Source organism: Sciurus carolinensis, chromosome 10 (assembly GCF_902686445.1).
Source record: "Sciurus carolinensis chromosome 10, mSciCar1.2, whole genome shotgun sequence".
In the NCBI taxonomy this organism is placed as follows: Eukaryota; Metazoa; Chordata; class Mammalia; order Rodentia; family Sciuridae; genus Sciurus; species Sciurus carolinensis.
Genome location: NC_062222.1, coordinates 73,012,455 through 73,036,299, shown reverse-complemented (window position 1 = coordinate 73,036,299; position 23,845 = coordinate 73,012,455). Strand labels below are relative to the sequence as shown.

The 23,845-nt window shown below is 39.7% G+C and overlaps 1 protein-coding gene across 2 annotated transcripts; it reads right to left on the bottom strand.

The window, feature by feature from the left end:
- Window positions 1-255: 255 nt before the first annotated feature.
- Window positions 256-18,989, bottom strand: Plac8 (placenta associated 8). Of its 2 annotated transcripts, none has more exons than XM_047565662.1 (5): window positions 18,854-18,989; window positions 8,639-8,778; window positions 6,775-6,899; window positions 4,731-4,846; window positions 256-517 (listed from the first exon to the last, which is right to left on the bottom strand). In XM_047565662.1, exons 2-4 carry the CDS (start codon window positions 8,748-8,750, stop codon window positions 4,742-4,744), a joined length of 342 nt encoding a protein of 113 aa, XP_047421618.1. In that variant the 5' UTR covers window positions 8,751-8,778; window positions 18,854-18,989; the 3' UTR covers window positions 256-517; window positions 4,731-4,741. The 2 variants fall into 2 exon arrangements, with proteins under 2 accessions (XP_047421618.1, XP_047421617.1); XM_047565661.1 differs by lacking the exon at window positions 18,854-18,989 and adding an exon at window positions 15,022-15,039.
- Window positions 18,990-23,845: the final 4,856 nt, after the last annotated feature.

Sequence of the window (23,845 nt, the reverse complement as noted above, 5' to 3'; positions counted from 1 at the left end):
AATGGTCTCTGAAGTTCTTGATGAAAGAACTGAGTTACTGTGGTCTAAAATGTCCTACTAAGTAACCAAATTACAAGAAAAAAATTCTGAGACTGACCCCTGAACTTAACCAGTGACCAAGATATTTTTAGAGCAAAGAAGCATAAAGAATTTTGCTAAGGGCAGGGGTGCAGCTTGGTGATAGAGCACCCGGTTAGCATGCACAAGGTCCTGGGTTCCATCCCCAACACTACATGCACAGAACAAAACAAAGAGTCTTATTAACAAAATCTTTTATTTTTTTTATATTTCAAATGTAATGTAAAAATTTTATAAGCCAGAAAATTTGATAGTGTGAGAGCAAGGAGAAACTATGCTAAAGGAAAACATTTATGTAAAATACATCAAAAGTTTGATTTTTTTTGTGTGTGGCATCATCATAATTAAACGTATCCATCATATTTCACTTGCAAAAGATGGAGGACTCAAGTTGAAGAGCTGTCTGCTGATTTTAGTTGCTTCAGTAAGAGCTCTTCACCTAGAAAGGACACATGGATAATAGTTTTGAATTTTCTCAATCTACTTTTTAATTTTAATTAACTTTAAATAAAAATAAAATTCAGAATCATTTTATATTTATAGAAAAGTTGCAAAGATAGTTCAGAGAGTTTCTATATACCCTGTACCCAGTTTTCCTGTTGGTTAATATTATATGCTACTATGGTAGACTTGTTACAATTAATGAACACAAATAGATACATTATTATTAATCAAACCATACTTTAAGCCAGGCATGGTGGCACATGACTGTAATCCCAGCAGCTGCTGAAGCAGGAGGATCTAGAGTTCAAAGCCAGCCTCAGCAATGGCAAGATGCTAAACAACTCAGTGAGACCCTGTCTCTAAATAAAATAAAACAGAGCTGGGGATGTGGCCTAGTGGTTGAGTGTCCCTGAGCTCAATCCCCAGTACCCCAAAACAAAACAAAACAAAACATACTTTATCCTAAGTTTTTAACCTAAGGTTTTTTTTCTATTCTGGGATCCCATCCAGGATACTACATTACATTTAGTTTTTATATTTCCTTAGGCTTCTTTAAACTGAGTTTCTCAGACTTTCCTTGTTTTTGATGACCTTGACATGTTCTTGTTGTTTTTATTTTTGTTTTGGTACTGGAAATTGAACCCAGGGGTGCTTTACCCATTGGACCACATCTCTAGTCCTTTTTTTTTTTTCAAGACAGTGTCTTGCTAAATTTCTGAGGGTCTCACTAAGTTGCCAAGCCTGGTCTCATATTTGTGATCCTCCTGTCTCAGCCTTCTGAGTCTCTGGGATTGGAGGATACTAGTCAAGTATTTTGTAGAATGTGCCCTAGTTCAGTTTGCCTGATGTTTTCCTGGTGATTAGACTGGAATTGGAGTTTGGGGAGGAATTATCACACAGGTCAAGGACCATTCTTACAACATCATTTCTGGGATTCAATCCATCCATATGGCAACTCTGATCACTTGACTGAGATAGTTTTCTCAGGTTTCTCCATTGTATACTTGTTCTCCCTGCTTTTCATATTGTTCTTTGGAAGGAAGTCACTATGCAAACCAACACTTAAGGGGAGGGGAATCAGGTTCCATTCCCTCGAGGGAGGAGGTAGCTACACAAATATTTGGAAGTTTTTTTTTTTTTTTTTTCTTTTCTGGTACTGACGATTGAACCCAGGGCACTTGACCACTGACTACACCCCCAGTCTTTTTTATTTTTAGCTTTTAAATTTTGAGACAGGATCTTGAGAAGTTGCTAAGGTTGTCTTTGAACTTATGACCTTCCAGCCTCAGCCTCCCGAGTAGCTGGGATTACAGGTGTACCACCAGCTCAGTATATATCTGGAGTTCTATATGGGAAATTGGTCTCTTTCTACAGAGAAATCCTCCTGCCTCTTCTTTGCCTAAAAACTCCCAATTTTCCCTGCCTTCAACACACATACTTTTTTCAAATTTTATTCAATTGTTTATATCAGTATGGTCTCATAGACATTTATTTTACATTTTGCATTTACATTTCTTGATAATATGATAGTATTGATTACAATCCAATACTACATTATTTTGTTCCTCAAATTATTCCAGTTTGAGTTGTGGGAAGCCTTTTCAGTTGGTTCTTATGTCCCTTTGTCTCAATCTGTTTTTCATTTTCTTTCTTACTCTTCTTCTCTAATTTAGTGGTTAATGTATTTCAACAAAAATATTCATTTTTTGCTCTTTGTCTCTTGATTCTTTTTATATGTAGTTTTAGTGTCAATCAATAATGTAGGGTCCAAATTGATGATCAGGGGGTCAGAACCACCGAGATATTTTTACTTTAAACCAGTTCAAAGATTCAATGAGATAATTTCTGTGAGGTTGACAAAAACTAGTTCAGATGTCAGGACTCGTTGTTATGTGTGGGGATACATATTGTATCCAAATCATTTCATGTATTTAACAGTGTTGCAATGGCTCACATCTTTGCTTCTGACCTTACTCTGTCATATCAGCTATATACCAATATTAGGTTATCATTTTTTAAATTAGTTCTATTCACTTGAGTCTGCAGTAACTTCCCAAAGGTTACTGAGTCATTAACTTAATATTCAAGAGACTGTATGCCAAGGCCCCAACTAACTCTTAAAAATCTTGTATTTTTAAGGGGTTGGGAAAAGGGGAGGGAGAGAGGAAGTGCTAGAGAGTGATATTGGCTAAATTATATTGTTATATTGTATGTGTGTGTGAATATGTAACAACAAGTTCCATCATTATGTACAGCTATAATATACCAACAAAAATGTGGAAAGACTCTGGTGCTAATGATAAATAATACACATACATGTATACACACACATGTATTTTTTGTGTGAAGCTGATATCAGGCATAAATTAGAAAACTCCCAACTGAATTAAGATTATATGTTTGATTCATGTTTGTAGCTGTGATGTGTTAACCTGGTAAATTATTTTCACTCCTCTTACATTGTTTAGAGTATACATACATCATTTTATTAACGTAAAAAAATGTGAAAAGAAAAAAATATTCTTGTATTTCTCAATATTTTCCTACTTATACCATATGTTCTAGGCAAGTTGACCCTAAGCTCATAAAGATGTTTTTCATTTTTTTTGGGGGGGGGGAAATCTATGGATTACTAATGTTGACGATCAAAAGCAACATTCCATTTCTATTAATTTTATTTGCATCTTCTGTCAGTGATCCTGTCTGCCCCCTCTGGTCCACATCCACTTTTGTCCACCTTGCTATATGTCCAGGAAGCTGGTCTGTGGCCTAGAGCAATTCTTTGCTGCCCTCTGCCTTTTTGGTGGGTTCAGTCAATGGGAAGCCCAAGAGGACAGTGGAAAGCTTCCCTTGACCCCATCCTGGGAGGTTGCCTCAGACTGCTCTTATCCCTCCATTGAGAGGACACTCTTCCTCTCAGGGCAACCTCCTCACTGTTCTCTTCGTGGAGAACAGGTAACCGCTCCCTCCTGGCCTCCTGGGCCTGGGGGTGGTAACTGCTGAGCTGGTGTTTTGTTTACCTAAACAAAGTCCTCACTCCAGACAGGAAGTGAGAGATTGCGAAGAATGGAAAAAATAATGTTTCTTCTTATACTCAAGGTGTAATCCGTAGAGATAACTGACAAATTCTTGTTGATTTCTACTTAACTATATCCTCGATAGCTAATCCTGGGAAAAATTAGTGGAAAAAGATTGGACTGAATTTCAGACAGTGAAATTCTATATAACATTTCCAAATGTTCTAAATTCTATATCCACCCATTTTTAAGTCCCACTTCTCTATAAGGATGATTTTTCTATTTGCTTTTCCATATGTTTATTAATTTTTTGTATTTGTTTATTAATGTGCTTTGGGGTATTTGTACACTTAGCTATAAATTGATAGATTTTATAAGGTATATAAGTCATTTATTAGAAATGCACGTTTGTATTTGTGTTTATAGACATTTGTATCAAATGCTGTATGCTTTTCTTCCACTGAGTGGGGCATACTATTTGGGCAGATAGAGCTACATGTGTATGTGCATAAATCTGTAATCAAACATATTTATATGATTATGTACATGTTTTGAGTCATTCCATCAATAAATATGTTTAAGTATGTCTATATATGTAAATAGTTCTCAAACAAAGCTAGTTTTACTAAAGAGGCCATTGAGGTCTCTGTCCAGCATGAATGACCTGAGACATCTGGAAAGCTCCTACCAGGGCAGATGGCTATGTGCCTCGTCTGGCCTCATACCACCTTATGTTTCTATTCAGTCAGTTGGACCTGCTTAGCTTTACCTCACTAGATAGATGCTTTCCACCACAGTCAATCAAAATGTTTCAGAATCTATCATTTTTATTTGCTCTACTATTTTATAATTATAATTACTAGTTTCTTTATAAACCTTTTATTTGTCTTAGTAGGAAGTGTATTTTCTACTTCTTTTGTTTCACCATACTCTGGTATTTCACAGTTGGTAAGGGCTTCACTAACTGAAAAATATAATTCTGAGAAGTTTAAAAAACTCACCATTCCTTTACTAAAATATGGTTCAAAGAATAGATAAGAAGACATTAAAATCAATCTTTTATTAAGATAGCACTTTGGGAGACTTAATAGTTATTACTGAATTATTATTCCGACAATGAATAATTTGCAAAACCCTGAATCATACATCTAAACCCCACAGACTCTGGGTGGACTGTTGGCATCAACTCACCATCAGCTCCTTTAGAAAGCATTCATGGCTCTTCTTCTGTTGATGTCTCTCTTGATTTGGCAAAGGGAACACACAGGACAGCAGAGAGTGGCCATGTAGTCGTCACAAATAGATCCCTGTTTGAAAACACACAAAAAATATAAATGTAAGATGCACCTATTTGGAATTAAGACCTGTGGATTTTCAGGCATTTTGAGAAGCAGAAGGCACTGATCCTTCAGATTCAGTTCGGATGGATACGCTCAGGAAATTTTTTCTGTATAACTCTCGTCTTGCTTCATGACATATAAAATGTTCTTTTAAATTCTGAGAATACGAGAAAATATCCAACCAAATGGTAATGGTATTTTATCACAGCAGAGAAATCTAAATCAATCCTACTCATGGGTGACCAAATCATTTTTTGTTTGGTATTTACTGAGTGTGTGAATGATTGTGTGTGTGTGTGTGTGTGTGTGTGTGTGTGCGTGTGTACAGGTGTGGTTTTAATTTTATTTTAAAATTTTCTTCTTTGTGTTGAATAGAGCTTTACCAGGTCTTTTTGTTTCCTTTTACATGTTTCACAATTTATTTTATCTAATTAATGATTATCCTTAAATTTTTATCCACAGTTTGTATTTATATTTATCTACCCTCAATGTCAAATAAGATACAGTCTTTAGGACCAATACTTCTATTTCTTCTTCCTTTCATTTCCTAAAGCCCCAAACCCCATGTCTATGTCTATAGCTATATTCACCTTTAAACTATATTTATGACTTAGAGTCATAGAAAAAAATCTGAAAGAGGATGCACATCAATTATTAATAGAGTTTTTCAGTAGGTAACGGAATTGCATACAAAGAGGTTCACTTTTCAAGTTATATACTTCGGTGTTTGAGTTTGTCATAAAATTCTTTTTTTTTTTTTAAGTACCAGGGATTGAACCCAGGGCACTTAATCACTGAGCCACATCCCCAATAGTCCCAGCTTTTATTTTTTTTTAAATTTTGAGACAAGGCCTTGATAAGTTGCTGAGGCTAACTTTGAATTTGCGATCCTCCTGCCTTAGCCTCCCAAGTTGCTGGGATTATAGGCATGCATCACCCTACCTGTCTGTCATAAAAGTCTATTACATGTATTATTCTTTGTAATTTAAACACTGATAAATGTTTTTAAGTAAAAAGATAAAATAATCTTAATGAAATTAAATAAGTTCCTAAAAATCTGCATATTCATTTCTTCCCTGTGATACTTGGCTAGGCCACAGTAGCCAGATATTTGGCTCAACATTTCTTGAAGGTATATTTTAGATGAGATTAACATTTAAATCAGTAGACTCTAAGTAAAGCAGAATACCCTCCATTCTGTGGGCCTCATCCAATCAGTTGATGAAATTAATGTTGGGGTGGGGTGGGGGGAGACTGTTGTTCCCTTAGCAAGAAAGATTTCACAAGAACACCTCCTGTGAACCTACTCTGTGAATTTTGAACATGCCATCCTCCATAACTGCATGACGAAATTCCTCAAAATGGATATCTCTCTCTTTTTTGTCTTCTCTCTCTCCATATATACATACACAAACATACAGGGAGGCATATATGTGTAAATTTATGTAAACACATACATACGCACACTATCATTCTCTATGTTAAATATTAAATATAGAGAGCTATATGAGCGTGTATCCATGCTCACACACGTGTCCATGCTCATGCTCTCGGCTGAGGCTCTGTGGACCCCTGAATAATAAACTCTCCTGCTGCACGGAGTGAAGTAGGTGTAATGGAAGGTGCATACACAGACAGTTCATAGACAGATATTGACTGGCTCTTTTACTAGGGCATCTCTTTGGGCTTCATTTGTAAAATGTTGTGAACCCACTTTACAGGGATGGTGTGAGGATTTAGTGAGGTAACCTAGGCAATGCGCTTGGGACACAGTAGGTTCTAAATTATCCTCTTACGTTGTATGATATACATTGCAAAAAGAGAGTTAATTGTTCTCTATGTACATTTTGAATGCGGTTCCATATCTGAACAATAAGGGATCACGAGTGACTCACAGGGATGCCATATCGGGTTCGGTAGAGAGTCCTCATTGCGACAGTTGTTCCACACAGACAGCATTCATTCATGTCAGCTGCAACTTGACACCCGAGGCACATGAAACAAAACGTGCCACAGAGACCTGGACACATGAAAGCAGGGGTACAAGTTACTCCAGGCTGCCTCCATCCCAGCAGAAAATTAGTTTACTTCCTGGAAAAGCAGGCCACACCCTGGAATCTTTTTCATCTACCATGCTGTCAAATCCATCTTTAGCTTTTCTGTTTGACTTTGCATCAGCTTTTCCAAACCCCAAAGCATCTCAGGAATGACCCCACCGTGGAAAGTATGCCATTCTTTTCGCTGCAGTGCCTTTGTCCACCTAGTCATTGATTCACCAACACCTCACCATGTTCCACACATTATGCTCGGTACCCCTGACTACATCTAGTGGGGACGTCATAGGAAATGATCTCCAGCAGGAGCCTGCTCAAGATGCAAGGGGTCATGCACGGAAATGGTGCCACAAGGTCCTGAGTAGGAAGAACCGCTTGAGCTGAGCATTGAAAGCTGATGAGGACTTTTAAAGGAAAGAGCCTCTTTGAGATGACGTGGCATGAGTTGGCAAAGCTAGGGTTCATTCTGTATGGCCAGATTCTCATGGTAGCAAGGGTATGAAGCTGAGCGGGGACGAGAAGCAGGCTGGGGACCAGAGGATGGAGAACTGTGAGTGTCTAGATTTTATCATGAAAGTCATGAGGAACCACTGAAGTATCTTCAGAGGGGAAAATGATTTGATCAGATTCACATTTAAGAACATTTGCCATGAAGCAATTAAGTTGTATTAGAACTTTTATGTTTATTTAATTGGATAATAATACTAGGGGTTGGAGGATAAAATGTTTATCTGCAGAGAATTTTACAACTCTCATCTCAATTATCGCTTGCATTTGCGGATATTGAACTGATATCCTGAGTTGGGTGAGTCATCAGCCCTTGTAATCCAGTAAGACAACTCGATCGAATAAACAAACCCAGCTTCCATCGTCACCTAGATAATTTTTCCTTTTTATGCTTCTCGAAGAATTATTAACTTGTTCAGTTCAAAGATCAATTTCACTGGTAAGTTAAGGGCTAATGCACTTTCTTTTCTTGTCTAAGAATAATGTGTAGACTTGAGACAGATAAGTAGATTTCAGAGAAAATGTTTTGAAAGTGGGTTTGGTTCTTGGTTGGTATTGAGAACAAAGTACTTTAGTCCCCTCTGTCACCCTTGTCTCAGTTCCAGTCTTCCCTCTGAGTTCACTTGTCAAGATTCCAAGTTCAAGTTCATTTAGAGAGATCTTACAAAAAGAGATATTTTTCCCAATGAGAAGTTAATTACCTTCAAAATTCTTTATTCTCAGGTGTGTGAAGATCTAATATGTATAAACTAAAATACTTCTACTCCAAGCTTCTGCTGAATCTATGGATGAAAACTACCCGCTGTGTGTGGACACAATGTGATTATAGAATACGGATTTTAATTTATGTGTAACCAAGAACAGTCTTTTTAAAAGTCAATTTAAACTTGAAATATTTTTTTCATTAAGGCACAAACTGTTTTTCATTAATTAGGCCAGACCTGTTCATCTTTAGGATCAATCAGGCCTTTCACTGTTTTATCTCTACAACTTATTTTGTGGGTATGACTGTTCTTTACTGGCTGGAGAAGAGTTCACTTAAGATCAACACAGTCTTCTCTTAAACACACCATTGCCTGACAGCTGCCTGTGAGAACTTACGAATTTTTACTACGCAATAAGGGAGAAACAGGGGAAGGACCTGGACTCTGGTAATTCAGCTGGATGGCAATTCCCAGGCACCTCCCCTCACACTTACAGACTCCGCAGTCACTGAAGCAATCACACAAGCCCGTCTGCCAATTGGAGTTCTGGGGCGCACGAGTAAATCCAGGTTGAGTCACGATGACGGTAGGCCCCTGAGTTTGCATTTCCAGATCGGGTCTTAAAAACTCTGATCTGAAAAAGAAAATGTTGGCTTTAGTAGCCTGAATGTTTGCTCCTTGAAAGGCCTTCTTTTGCGGTACTATGCTCCGCTGGCTAGATGAAGCCATTTAGATGAAGTTGCCTGTTGATTGTTGAAGAACATAATTTCTATTTCCACCCCTCAGAGGATAGGGGGCCCCAGGGGGAAAAGGAATTCACTGAACTGGTAAGGTAAACAAGTGCTTCTCAGGGGCACAGGGTGGAACAGGGTTGTTCATGTACTATTTTTAGACAGGTACCTGGTATTTATGAGACAAGGAAACAAATGACTGCCCTGTGTTAGTGAATTATGGCAAGCAGTGAAGTATGGAAAGGCAACTTCTCTGACACTGTATCATTCTAAGCTTAAGCATTCATTCCCTCCTCCTTTCTCTCTCTGTTTTTCTTTCTTTCTTTTTGGTAGCTTTCTTCAACTGGGGGTCGAAGTCAGGGGTGCTCTATCACTGAACTGCATGCCCAGTCTTTTTAATTTGATTTTGAGACAGAATCTCGCTAAGTTTCTGAGGCTGGCCTTCAGCTCACGATCCTCTTGCCTCAGCCTCTCAAGTCTCCTGGATTACAGGCATGTGCCACCATCCCAGGTACCCTTTCCTTTCTTGCTCCTTTATTTTGCTCCCTCTTGTTTTGGGCTTGTTTCTGATTATCAGTCCTTTTCAATCTTCCTGCATCCAGGCTGATCCATCACTTCCAGTTTACTGGGAGCCTGTGTCCCTTTGTCAGTGCTGAGTTGACAGATCCTTGCCACAAGGTAGGGGCAAGCCCTCAGAGTGTGTCCCAGCTAAGCTTTATTTTTTCCCCTTTGGCGCTGGGGAATGAACCCAGAGCCTGGAGAATGCTAGGCAAACTCTACCACTAAGCTACACTTTTGGCCCCCAGCAAAGTTTGCATAAAACCTATTTTGTTAGGTTACTTCTAACTTCACTCCATAGTGAGAGGCTGTGTGAAGTCATGGAACATGATTAAGATTTGGAGTGAGAATATCTTTGATCACGTCACAGTTTCTGAAACTTTGTGCTCTTAGTCATTTAACTAGACACTTAATCTATAAAATGGAAATGGTTTCTGACCTGCCCACCTCACATTGCTCACTAAATGAGACAGTCTGTGGATGAATTTAATAAACATTTTCCCTAATCAAGCAAGGGAATGTGCAGGGATCCCCAACCTCATCCAGACTGATCAAATTGTGTATGTGCCTGAACGAGTATGGTATAATGAATCCCACTGTTATATATGATTATAATGCACCAAGAAATAACTTTGAAAAAGAATCAAGTAAATATTTTAAAAAAAAAATAAAGAGGTGGCCACAATGTACAAAAATATAGAAGGGAAGTGTCTTGATGGTTTCCATAAACACTTGTTGGCTATTACATCAGCTAATATTCATTAAGTTTCTACACTACATCAGGCAAGGTAATGGACACACACTGCCCTTTTAATCTTCAGAGCAGCTCTGCAAAGTACAAATCATCATCTTCTTTGGAGTAAAGAAATAGAGGCTCAGAGAGATTAAGTAAATAGTGAAATTCAAGTCCGTTCTGGCTGACTCCACAGGCCCTCTTTCTCCCCTTGCTTTTCAGCCTTAGGGCCCCGCTCCCTCCCAACAGTGTGACATTGTCACTGGTTTGTGGTGACCCCCTGGAGAACAGGAACTTTAGCATCAAGCTCCATGTTGGGTCCTCAGTTACATTTAGTCGTCTTGTAGAATGAAGCACTTACAATACACATGACTCACGGCGTGCTAGGCACTGGGGAGTAATACATTTCCACTTTAGAATTCAGTGCTTACTTATAAAAGCACAAAAGAAAAACACTAAAAATTTTAAACTATTGTGCCTCTAGATACTCTAGCAGTGTTATTATACTCCTTGTTCTCTTATGTTCTTTCCTATATAGAACAATCTCAAAAACAGGCAAATTGCCTCTGTTTTTTTTTTTTTTTTTTTTTTTTTTCACATTAGTTTGTACCTCTCCTATTTCTTGAATTAGCTGCTTTCTTTCTAGATCTCATTGCTTCGTAACACCTGCTAGCTTGGTAGTCCCCTTGAACAAGAAAAGAGCCATATACCAAACCAAGAAGAGTTTTGAAAAGTTAGGCAATGTCTCAGCTATTTCTCCACACAACTGGAAGTGAATGGTAGAGATGCTTCAAACATGTCTAAGTCTGCCCAGGTGACATCACAGATAATTATAAATCAATCAGATCTGGTCTTATAGATGGTTCTCTGAATCCTAGCAAATAGCCACATGCTAAGAATGCTCAGTTATTTTGGAGGAGGATAAAGCTGTTTAATTAAAAAAAGAGACTTAGAATGTTATTTTAATATTTGTATCTTTTGAACACAATCACTATCAGTAGATACCTACAGTTACTGAGTGTAGTATCAAAGCACCATGCAATTTGGGGGGAATTGAATTCTGGGGTGGTCTACCACTAAGCTACATCCACAGCTCTTTTTATTTTTATTTTTAAGACAGTCATCTGCCCCTGTAATCCAGTAAGACAACCAGAGTGAATAAACAAACCCAACTTCCATCACCTAGATTATTTTTCCTTTTTATGCTTCTCGAAGCAATTAACTTCAAAGATCAATTTCACTGGTAAATTAAAGGCTAATGTACCTTCTTTCCTTGTCTAAGAATGCTATGTAGACTTGAAGACAGTTGCCCCAGCTGACCTTGAACTTGCAATCCTCCTCCCTTAGCCTCTTCCCTCAGCCTCTCTCTCTCTCTCTCTCTCTCTCTCTCTCTCTCTCTCTCTCTCTCTCGGTGCCCCAGAATTCAATCCCCCCTATTGCTTTGATATGACACTCAGTAATTGGAAGAAGTGTCTATAGGTATCTACAAATAAATCTATCATGGATAATGAGATCAAGGTTCCAAGTTTTTCACTGTTACAGAAAGAAGTTACAGATAAGGAAAAGAGGAAAACTAGAATGAGTCCTATGTTGTTAGGTTGGAATAAAGGTATGAACTCATGGATATTCAGGTCACACACACTTGTAAAGATCACAAGTCCCCCTGTGGGTCTTTCAGCGTCACTCCAACATAACTTTGACCGAACTTCAGGTTTGTGACCAAATTACAGGTGCATGCGCTGGCATAATGAATGAGATGGCATGCACCTGTGGTCCCAGCAACTTGGGAGGTGGCAGTAGGAGTATCAGTTGAGTCTAGGAGTACAAGGCTAGCCTGGGAACACAGTGAGACTCTGTCTCAAAGGACTGAGAAAAAAATTAAAACAGGGCGGTACCAGCACTCAGGGCCTGAGGCAACAAATATATATAGTTTCACTTATGGTTCCTGGTTCCTGGCCCATAACTCCATCCCCAAGGCAGGTCATAGAAAGTAGAATTTCCCTTCCCCAAGGCAAATCATAAAACTCTAATTCTCTTCCATTTTTCTAAGTGAGAGCTGGTCATAATGAAAGGCCTCCATTTGAGGAAGAGTCTGGCCCCATATCCCAGAGAAAAAATGCTGAAGAATCTGAACATATAGGCTTGATCTCATTATCCATGATAGATTTATTTGTAGATACCTATAGACACTTCTTCCAATCACTGAGTGTCATATCAAAGCACCTACCCAGTCTATGAACAATGGCTATGCAATGAAGTATCCATAAAAACCCAAGAGGAGGGGCTGGGGATTGTAGCTCAGTGGTAGAGAACTTGCCTAGCACTGGTGAGGCACTGGGTTCAATCCTCAGCACCACATAAAAAAATAAATAAAACAAGGTTAAAAAAAAAAAAAAAACAAAACCCAAGAGGACAGATCTGGAGAGTTTCCAGGCAGTTGTGGAAGTACCTGGAGAGTAGTACCCCAAAGAGGACATGAACACTCCATACTTCTGCCCCCATATCTTGCCCTATGCATCCTTTTATCAGTGTTCTTTGCAATATCCTTTGTGATAAACTGGTAAGCATTAAGAGTTTGCATGAGTTCTATGACATGCTCTAGCAAATTCATCAGTCCAGAGGAAGGGGTTATGGTAAACGTGATTTACAGCCAGTCAGTCAGATGCATAGGTAAAACTACCTGGGGCTTATGACTGGCATCCAAGGTGGAGCAGGGACAATCTTGGGGACTGAGCCTTCAGTCTGTGGATTTGATGCTTTTTCCAGGTAGTTTTGACACTTTAGAACCAAACTGAATTAGAGGACACCCAGCTGGTGTCTGCTGCAGAACTGATGGATTGCTTGCTGTTTGGAAGGAATCCCCACACCTTTTGAATTAAAAGAAGTCTTTTGTGTTGATTGCTGTGGTGTGAAGGCAAGGAAAAACTGTGTTTTTATAACATACAGATACCAAAATTAGTTGGCTTCAAAAGTGTGATGAAAAACTGGCAGATGCTTGACCAAGTGATCAAAGTTAATATTATCAGTGATGGGACATTTTTTTCTGCTGTTCTTTTTTTTTTTTTTTTTTTTTTTTTTTCGCGGTACTGGGGATTTGAACCCAGGGCCTTGTGCTTGTGAGGCGAGCACTCAACCAACTGAGCTATATCCCCAGCCCCTCTGCTGTTCTTGATACGAATGCATACTCAGAATCTCATCATAAGAAGGTATTAGACAAGCATCAGTTGAAGGACATTATACAAAGTACCTGCCCAGCACTTCTTAAAAAGTGTCAAGGTCAGGAAAGACAAGTACAGACTAAGGAAATGTTCCAGATTGAAGGAGACCAAGAAGACATGGTGATCAAATGCAATGTGGGATCTTGAACTGAATCCTGGAACAGAAAAGGGACTGTCAGCATTGTCCAGTCAGAGACAATCAAGAGTTACTGTAGTTGAACAAGTAGGGGTTATTACTTGTACAAGGGCTTATTACTGTGCAAGGGAGAAAGCACAGGACGGGGAACTGTGAATTGTCTCAGTGTTACAGAGGGTTTAGAGAATTGAGGCGTTCGCTGAGTGATTTGGAGAGGATCTGCAAGGAGGTGTCAAAGTGCAGGCAATTTTATGATCAGGTATATTAATAAATCATCTGTGAGGAGGGCTGACAAGAGGAGGCTAAGTGTGCAACAGGTAAAGTGGCAGCAGTCACTTTTATTAGCCAGAAAAGGGAAATGTTTAGGGAATTTTTTTTTTTCTCCCTGGACAGTGTTTAAAGTTCACTGTGTCCAGGTATGACTATGGAATGCTGGTGTTTTTATCTTGACCCATTATGTTCACAGAGTACCCTTATCTGATGCTGATGCTCAGTGAAATTGTTTATGAGTAAAAGGGGAGCCTCAAAACCTGTAAGCAACACCAAACATCCCCACCAGCTCCTTCACGTCTGGGCTGGTTTTCTCTTTTTCAGAACATTAGTTGGTCAGTTGGCCAAACTCGCGGAAGATCCACAGGTTAATTAACGAACAGTATTGTACCAACATTATGTTCTGGTTTCATCAGGGGAGGATGAGATGTCTGGCTGCGCTCTGGCCCTGGCCTTGACTCCTATCCAGGGAGCAGGGTCACAGAAGCGGAGAGCCCACCCGCCGCACTGACGGTGCTCCGGCTGTGTGGGGGTGTGTGGGGTGTGTCCCCTGCCCCCAGGCAGGTCAGGACGAGGGATGGTGACTGTGCTGAGTTGGGCGCTGGAGGTTTTCCGCTGTTTCACCCCCATTCTGCCTCCAGACGGCGTTGCGTATTTATCCGCGTGTCACTTCTACTAGGACCAGACCTTATTTGCCTCTGAATTCTCAGGGCAGCCAGTACAGAGTTCACCGCAAGGAGACCGTCAACTGAAGATGTGCACACAATCTGGAACAACCAGCTCCAGGTGGTTGCACCTTGCGGGGCCGCTGGAGGGAGGGCAGGATCCCCAGGGCCCAGAACTTGGGCTGCCGGCGGCCGGGACTTGGCGGGAACCACCCCGACCGCCCGGGCTGTCCCAGAGCAGGAGCTCCAGGCGCAGGGCGCAAGGGAGCCGGGGCGCGGGCTGCTCCCACCCTGGCACCTGCTGCTCCGCCGGACCTCCGGCGCCAGTCTCGCCAGGAGTTTATAAATTTGAAACTTGTTAGCAAATGTTGTGTGCTCAGCAACGCTGTGGTGGGAAAGTAAGACAGGGATTTGAACACTTATTAAGTGGGTCCTAGATTCTATTTCTGTTGTGCATGCCTACTTTCCAACTTAATAGGACGCAAGCACAACTCTCTAAACTCACTCCATCAATCTCAGAAACTAGGAAGTAAAGAAATTGCAATAATTCAGTTTTCATTGCTTACTCTTTTCGCAATAATTAGCTTGCTTCGGGGAAAAGTAGACACCACATGACCGGGAATTTTGATGTAAGGTTTTGAAACAGCAGGCACCGGGTATCCAGTAGGTGTCTACCTACGTCCCCGCCACCTCTGTTTTTTCTTTCCATCTTGCTGAGGCTGTGCTTGCTGCTAGGGAAGAAAATGCATTTAAAACACTGACAAGTAGGAGGATCCCGAGTTCACAGCCAGCCTCAGCCACTTAGAGAGGCCCTAAGCAGCTTAGTGAGATCTTGTCTCAAAATAAAAAATAAAAAAGGACTGCGGATGTCGCTTGGAGTTAAGCGCCCCTCGGTTCAGTCCTTATTCACCCCCCCACCGCTCCCCGACTCCAACACTGCCAACTGCCCAGCCCTGGAACCACTTAGTAATGGAGAAGGTCGCACTTCACATGACCCCTGGGGTTTCACATATACTGGAGACTAGGACTTCCCTACATCTGGAACTCCAGCGCTAAAATGATAAAAATTATATTTTGGGTAGTGGCTTTCTACAGTGTTTTGGAGGAAAAGTTATTACAGGACATGTTCAAGGAAGCATATTCAGATTTCTTTTGTATTCCCTTTTAATAATCAAATATCAGAAAAATTATGAAAGTAATGCTACATGGATGCTCTTGGGTGATTGACTGGTAGGGTTTTTTTTCACTTTTATCTTTATAATTTTTTGTATTGTGTGAAGAATAATTTGGGGTTGAGGTGTAGTTCAGTGGTAGACTGCTTAACATGTGTGAGACCCTTGGCTTGAGACTCAGTACTGCAAAAATTACAGTTTGCATTTCTTTATTTTATAATCAAAACAAGAAATAGCCTTTTGGAAACAAAAAGCAAATCCAGTGACTAAAAAGAAAAATTTAAAGGGACCATGCTAGTTGTAGCTGTCCCCCATCCCCGTCACCCCCCTTAAACCTGAACCAATGCCTAGCACACAGTTGGCATTTGATAAATAGTAGTTGAATGGGTAAGTGAATGAATATCCTTTCCATAATCTCTTTCAGAGGAAAACATGTTCCTTCCTTTAGCTCACTTATTTTTCAAGGGACCTACAGTGTGATTTTAAATATAATAACAGCAATCTGAAGATTTCAGAAAACTGGCCTGCCATTATCTAATTGTCCTTTCCTTTACCTAACTGCCCTTACTCAGTATGTAACATATGTATTTGTGTTTTCAAATTGTCTACTGCTAGACTTTCTAGCACCTCGAGACTGGACATTTGCTGAGGGCCTTTGAAGTCCAATCACTGACAATCTTTATAATCTGAAGCAAACTGCTGCATCCAAATTACACATATGCTGGCTGTCAGTTAGTTTTTATGAAAGTTTATTTCCTCCTTGTAGTGGCCCAAAAGTTTTCAGCCCAACAGTCAACATCGTATGCTTTGGTTTCTTGCACTACTATTGACTTCCTCTTTTGGAAATGTGAGAAACTGTGGGGATCAAGGTGCTTCCTGTGGCAACTTTAACCCCAGGAACCAGAGAAGTGGAGTGTGGGACCCAAGAGATTTCTAATGCTAGAAGTTCCTCTCCAGTGAAGGTTACCCACAGTTGTTGAGAAGCCTGCTCTGTCCAGTCCTGCCCGGAAGAGCAGTCCTAGAGGGTACTAGCATCCAAGATTGCCACTTGACACCTTAAACTGATTCTGAAAAGAGCCTTGTAACTTCTCCCATGAGATTTCTTACTGGAGGAGAGGCAGAGAGTGCAGCTCAGTGGGGCAGTGAATGCCTAGCCTGTGCAAGTCTGGATTTGGCCCCCAGCACTGCAAACAAAACAACCTTCCCTCCAAGAAAAACAAAACAAAACAAAAAACAAAACAAAACAAAACAAAAAAACAACCTGAGAGAAGAAAGCAAACACACTCACTGACACACTCACTTGCACACAGCGCTGTGATCATTTCAAAATTCCAGATTTCTTTTAAATTGCAACAAATATAAAACAGAAGCAAATGCAAAATATCCTAAACCACTGTAGTTCACTCTGCTTCAACCATTAAGTATCCAAGAATCTTTAACCTTCCTTTCATTTAAGGAAGTAGAAGGAAAAAAAAATAATCCTGGAGATCTTAGTGCTGGGGTGTTTCTAAGATTTTTCAGGGACGTTATGCTGTCCCCTTAGTTCAGTGATTCCCAAAGCTTAATAAGTATAAAAAATATTTGGAATGTTTGTAGATAACTGGACACTATCTTCAGAAATTGTGCCTTAGTTTGGACAGACTAAGGTGGGAGATCTTGTGATGATCACCGGCAGGGCTGCTGGTGCTGTAGCTATCACTATCAAGTAAGGTGCCCCCTCTGTGTAGACAGCTTGGTGAGTATGTGGCTGCTTTGGTGAATTAGACAAATGTGTGCTTTTCTCCAGGAAGACGTAGCATGTGCTAGAGCCTTCCACGTGCCCAAGGAGCATATACTAAACTACCTCATGGCCCCTTAGTTGCCCACCAATAAAGAGCCGTGACATCGGAGGACATTCCAATGTCAGCAGTCTAGCAGAGCATACTTTGTAACCCCTGGTCCTTGCCTTTTCCTTTTTCTTCTGTTCTTAATAACTAACAGCAAGTCCAATTCCATTTAGAAAACTTGTATTGAACCCCCACTATAAGAACTGTGCTGGATTTGATAAGTGCCAAGGAGCTGTCGGCATCTCCTAGCATCCAGGTTCCCTACCCATGGCCTGCAGCTCTCCTCATCACTGCCTGACCACACAGGTGTTTTGTTTCATGCCATCTTTGATCCCACAAGAACAGAAAGAGTGATAAAATTGGTGAGAACCATTCAAGAAAAAGGAGAAATGGAAGGCAAGAAGAACAGAAGTGGGGCTCTTGGTGGACAAGCTTTGAAGAGTGCCTTTCTTTAGAACTTTCTTTACAGGGAATGATCTCGTTGTAGGAAATCTTGCAGGATTTGGCTTACATTTTGGACAACTTAATTTTATTCATTGGTTTTAGTTGGACCAATCTTGTACCTACCTCCTCTGCCTATGAACCCTCACTCTTGAGATGGACAGTTCAGTATCTTGAATATTAATATGCTATATTGCATTAATCATAATAAGTATCATTTATATTGATTAACCCAGATACTAGATATATTACTTAGATTTCTCTTTTCTTTCTACTGTATATTTATATTAAATTTGAATTTTTTGCTTTAATTGAAACATTTTTTTATTACATAATCTTTCATGGAAGCATCCAATGCTTGAATTTAAAGCATGTGAAGGTGTTTAAAGATGTGAAAGCATTTAAAGATGTGAAGGGCGGCATCTCTCGTTATACATATCAGTGAATACCAAAATTTAATTTTGATATTAGTCTGTTTTTCTTACTTTCCTAATGAGAATTCAAGGATTCTTACAATTCATTAGCTAAATCTACAAAAATTTCATCTCTTGTTACCATGTTTTATATAGATAAAATAAAATATTTTCCACATACAAAAAATTAGAAATTAGATAAACCCAAGTAAACATGCATATGTGGTGAAATTAATGATCAAGTTAGTAAATACGACTCATGTGTTTCCTGCTGAAAGCATTAGTTTAGGAGGATGTGAAGCTTGGCTCTTCCATTACTTTGAAAGCATGGTATGTAGCAAAACCCTTAACATGTAATTGTTGAATTTGACTAAATTTATTAAATTTAAAGCAATTAAATAAAGAAAGCAATGGTCTTTCAGCTGAACCTCTAACTATGGCATATTAGGAACAAAAGCAAGAAAATCAAATCATTGCAAAGAACACTTTTTTCCCCCCAGTGCTGAGATAAGTTTTTAAAGAAGTTCTTAATTTTGAAGTACTTACAGTTATGAAATGGGCTCAGAACAGGAAGTGTCTTGTGGCCCAGGAAAGGATCTTACTAGAAGTGGAAGCTCTGCCGTGAAGAGGTAACTGGCTTTCTACTGCAGGGTAGTACAAAGAACAAATCCCAAGGTTCTGATTGGCCAGTGCAATCCAGGAAAAATGCTTGCAAGCTGTTTCTCTTATCTTAAGAATGAAAATATCTCTTGCCAAATAAGGCGTGTTCCTTTTCTTACATGTGTTAAGTGCACTCACTCATACATCCTTTGGGCAGGAAAAGATTTGATTTATTGAGTAGTTTGATTGGTTTTACATGCCGGGCAACACTTACTAATTTTTAAATTTCAATTTTCCCCTTTAAATTCAATAATACTACCTAGTGCATATTTATTGCCATTTTTACTTGTTTATTTTTTGATACCAGGGATTTATCCCAGGGGTGCTTAACTACTGAACCACATCCCCGGCCCTTTTTTTGTGTTTTATTTTGTGACAGTCTTGCTAAGTTGCTTAGGGCCTGGCTAAATTGCTGAGGCTGGCTTTGAACTCTGGATCCTCCTCCCTCAGCCTCCCGAGCTGCTGGGGTTACAAGTGTACACCATATTTTTATTGTGGAGCTTGCAGGGAGCATTTGGGAGAAAGCACGCTACCAGGAATTCCATACCTAATTAGACACTTCTTTCTTATTTGTATTGCTTTGTTTTCCCTGGCAGAGATTGAACCCTTACTGTTAAACACGGCTGCAAATGCTTTTTGTGTGTATCCATTTGTTGAATTGTCCACACAATTCCATGGGTGGTAGAATTATTACCCCCATTTGACTGACAAGGAAATGAAAACAAAAAAATGCTAAGTGGCTAGTAGATGGCAGCTAGGAAGTGGCTGCACTGGGACTTAGATGTGTGCCCTCTAGTCTGTGCACTGCCCTGTATGTACAAGTTAACACAACAGCCTTGTTCCAGCAGGGAAGATTTCCCATTCTAAACAACCTCTGAGTGAGTGATAGGAAGAAGGCTGGCGACCCTCATTTCTGAGAGGTTTTATTAAGTTTTATTAAGTCCATTGCTTTGGACCTCCCTCCTGCAGCAGGCACCAGTAGACAAACCAAACCAGAGTGCAGCCATTTGTGCTAACTGCCATTTAGCCAAAGACAACTTTGGGTGAACCCAGTTTTCTGAAAACAGGAGATTCTAGTCAACTTGAGACAGTGTAATAAGGAAGAATCCCCTCTGTTTTGACCCCATCAGGAAAGTATTTTGCAATGATCTATCTGCTTTTTAATTCCTGCTTCCTTCAGATCCCATCTGTCCATAGAGCTAAAATCCTCTGCTTCATTTTTGGAACACTTATTCTACTTTGTGGAATGAGGTGTTGCTTAATTCTAGAATCACAAATAAAAGCTAATCAGATCTTTACACTAAATTTGTTGGAATTGTGTCTTTTGACAGGTCAAATTATGAAATCAAAAATTCAAACTCAGCACGGTGGCACATGCCTATAATCCCAGTGTCTAGGGAGGCTGACGCAGGAGGATGGCAAGTTCAAAGCCAGCCTCAGCAATTTAGAGAGGCCCTAAGCAACTCAGGGAGATCCTGTTTCTAAATAAAATATGAAAAAGGGCTGGGGATGTGGTTCAGTGGTTAAGTACCTCTGGGTTCAATCCCCAGTACCCCATCCCCCTGCAAAAAAATTCAAAGAATATAAACAAGTTTTTTTTTTTTTTTTTTTCTTCTTAGCCCTTTTGGTACCAAGGATTGAACTCAGGAGCACTCTACCTATAAGCTACACCCCCAGCCCTTTTTATTTTTTATTTTGAGACAGGGTCTCGCTAAGTTACTTAGACCTTGAACTTGTGATCCTCTTCCCTCAGCCTCCTGAGTTACTAGGATTACAGGGGTGTGCCACTCTGCCCTGCTTCAACAAGCATTTAGGAAGGAAGAACTACTAATACTAACAATAAAGATATAAAGAAATTGGTAGTAATAACAACCATAGTCTGGAGCTGAGTTGACATGAAATAAAATCTTAGGCAAGCGACTTGTTAGCTACATTGCCTCTGAAAGTCAACCCAAGAATCCGAGCTGGTTTCCTCACCTCCAAAATTGGAAAAATGAGACCTACCTACCAAAGTTACCAAGGAGTCATTGATAATGCTTGGCCCACATATTTTTTTTTTAAGGTTTCAACTTAACATTCATTGCACAGAATGTAGGAAATTGCCAAGCCTCCAACTACAAAGCTTGGTAACACGGGACATCACCTTCGAGAACTGCAGAGATAGACCAGCTGTGTGAAACAACGTCATGGAAACGTAGGAGAAGACAGTAATTTGGGTGGAAAAAAAATGACACTACGGGACTTGGGATGTATATTTCACATAATCACAAAGTTCTGAAGCTTGAAAATATGGTCAGTCTGAAAATTTTGTATTTCTCTTAACTCTGGCCCTTGGTCAGCAGGCCTTCTTGCCATCTCTTTAACCTCTGCCTCTGTGCTGAGCGCTTTATACAGTTTCCCACAGAGACAACATCTTGTCTTTCTACCCCTTGCAACTTAACTCTTCTGAGGGACCATTTTAAGAAAGCTATTTCAAAAGCATGAAAAGTCAAATTGATTCAGTAATTTTACTCATGGAAATTTATAAGGAAGCACATGTGCTTAAAACCTTCTATTGCCTATTATTTACATTGGCATAAACATTTTAAACAATTGTTTAACAAGAGGGAACTGTTGGGTAATTTAACATATACTCATGAGGAGAATTATTAAACCATTGAAATTTGATTTTTCAAGGAATATTTATTTATTCATTTTTATGTGGAACTGAGGATCGAACCCAGTGCCTCACACGTGCTAGGTAAATGCACTACCACTAAGCCACAACCCCAGCCCCTCAAGGAATATTTAATAACAAGATAGATAACATTCTTATCTAACATGTAATTTTATGTCGCTACAGATAAAGAAAAATGTCCTATTCCATGGTAAAAAGAATTTGCTTTGTATGTATACACCCAGTACAATTAAAAGATTACCATAATCATAATTTCAGAACTTCATAATTTGAATAAGTGCCAGTGTTCTCTCTTTTTTTTTCAAATGGGAAAAGAACATTTATTTGAAAATCACTGGAGGCTTAGATGAAAATTCCACAACAACTTTCCTCGGGACCATTCTGTGTCACCTTCAAGATTCAGATGACACTGGGAAACTTCAGTTCAACATTTCAGACAAGACGTTTCAGCTCGCATGATCTCATCAGCCTGAGAATGTTGGCGGACTCACGGTGCAGGAGTGCAGCAGCTGTCTCTACACAGTAGTTGCCCCCATGCCAGCTTCTGCGGCTACCATCAGCTCACCTGTGCTTTCAAGTCCACACTCATAAGTATGACTATTCTGAATATTGATTTGTTCCCCAAACTGAAGGGCCTTTTCCTTTGCAGCTTCAAATTCTTCAGTCATCTCCTGGGATGAAGACCTACAGAAACGTAGAGGTCCACCTGTTTGAGCAGCTTGCCAGTGACAACCACGCTGGTTGTCAGTTATGACGTCCTGGGTATTACTACTGGGGTATTAGAGAGGATGTGGGGTGTCGAACATGCATTTCATATAGTAGCACATTGCCATCTTTAGTGAGCTTGGTGTCTCCAGTCCTGGAAACCAGCATTTTCATGGTGTCCTTATGCCCCAGTTGGTCCTCAGTATGTCACATGTCCTGTAGCCCCTGTGGTGTGCTGATGTTGGCTGGGCTGATGTTGACTGTGCTTGGCTGTAATATGTAAGCTGATATTAAAGGATGTTTGAGGTATCAACTATAACTTGAAACAATAGAAATCTTTTTTTTTTTTTTTTCCCCCACAAAGACATAGAGTCTTTTTTTTTGGTATAGGGGATTGAATCCAGGGTCACTTAACCACTGAGCCACATCTCCAGCTATTTTTTTATGTTTTATTTTGAAATAGCCTCACTAATTTGCTGAGACTGGCCTTGAACTTGCCATCCTCCTGACTCAGTCTCCTGAGTCATTGGGATTATAGGGGTGCACCACTGCATGGAGTTGACATCTAGACTTGACAAGGTTTTGCAACACCGATAGACTCATAGGTTTTGGGAGGCATTATAATTGGTACTATCTTTTTAAGAAGACAGTGTTGGTTATATGGTTATATCATACATGGAAAAATTTAAGATGTACTTATTCTTTGGCCCTACAATTTTACTATGAGTGAGTGCCTTCCTAAATTTTGTGCCTTTAAGTACCTTGTTTGCCTCTAGTTTGTTCTGGACCTGAATTAATACATTAGGGAAGAAGTCGGATTGTGTCAAGTTCAAGTTCACATTTAGCATTATGCTACCCAGAGTGGGGAACAAATGTTCTCACCTATCCAGTCCATCTTTTTAAGGGATAATGGAAGCAACTGGAAATCACCACAAGATGATATATTGTGGATGGCTAGAAAATGTGAACAGAACACAATGTGACAGGAAATAATTATTGGTAAATTTCATTGAAAGTTGGGAAAGTAAACAAATTCTCTTTATAGAAGTATACTTTGGCCGGGCATTATGGCTTACACCTATAATTCCAGCAACTTGGGAGGTTGAGGCAGGAGAATTGCAAGTTCGAGGCCAGCCTCAGCAACTTATTGAGGCCCTGTCTCAAAATAAAAACTAATAGAAAAGGGCTGGGAATGTAGCTCAGTGATTAAGTACCCCTGGGTTCAATCCCTGGTACCAAAACCAAAACCAAAAACAAAAACAAAGCCCCAAAACCCTCAAAAGGTAATACTTGAATTGGTGATTATACAAAGTAGAGTAGAATGAGCAAAAGGAAGTGATAGGAATCAACAGAAAAGTAAGGTGACTACTTCTTAAAATAATTTGTTCTAATTAGTTACACATGACAGTAGAATGCATTTTGACACATCATACATAAATGAAGTATAACTTCTCATTCTTCTGGTTGTACATGATGTAGAATTATGCCTATTGTGT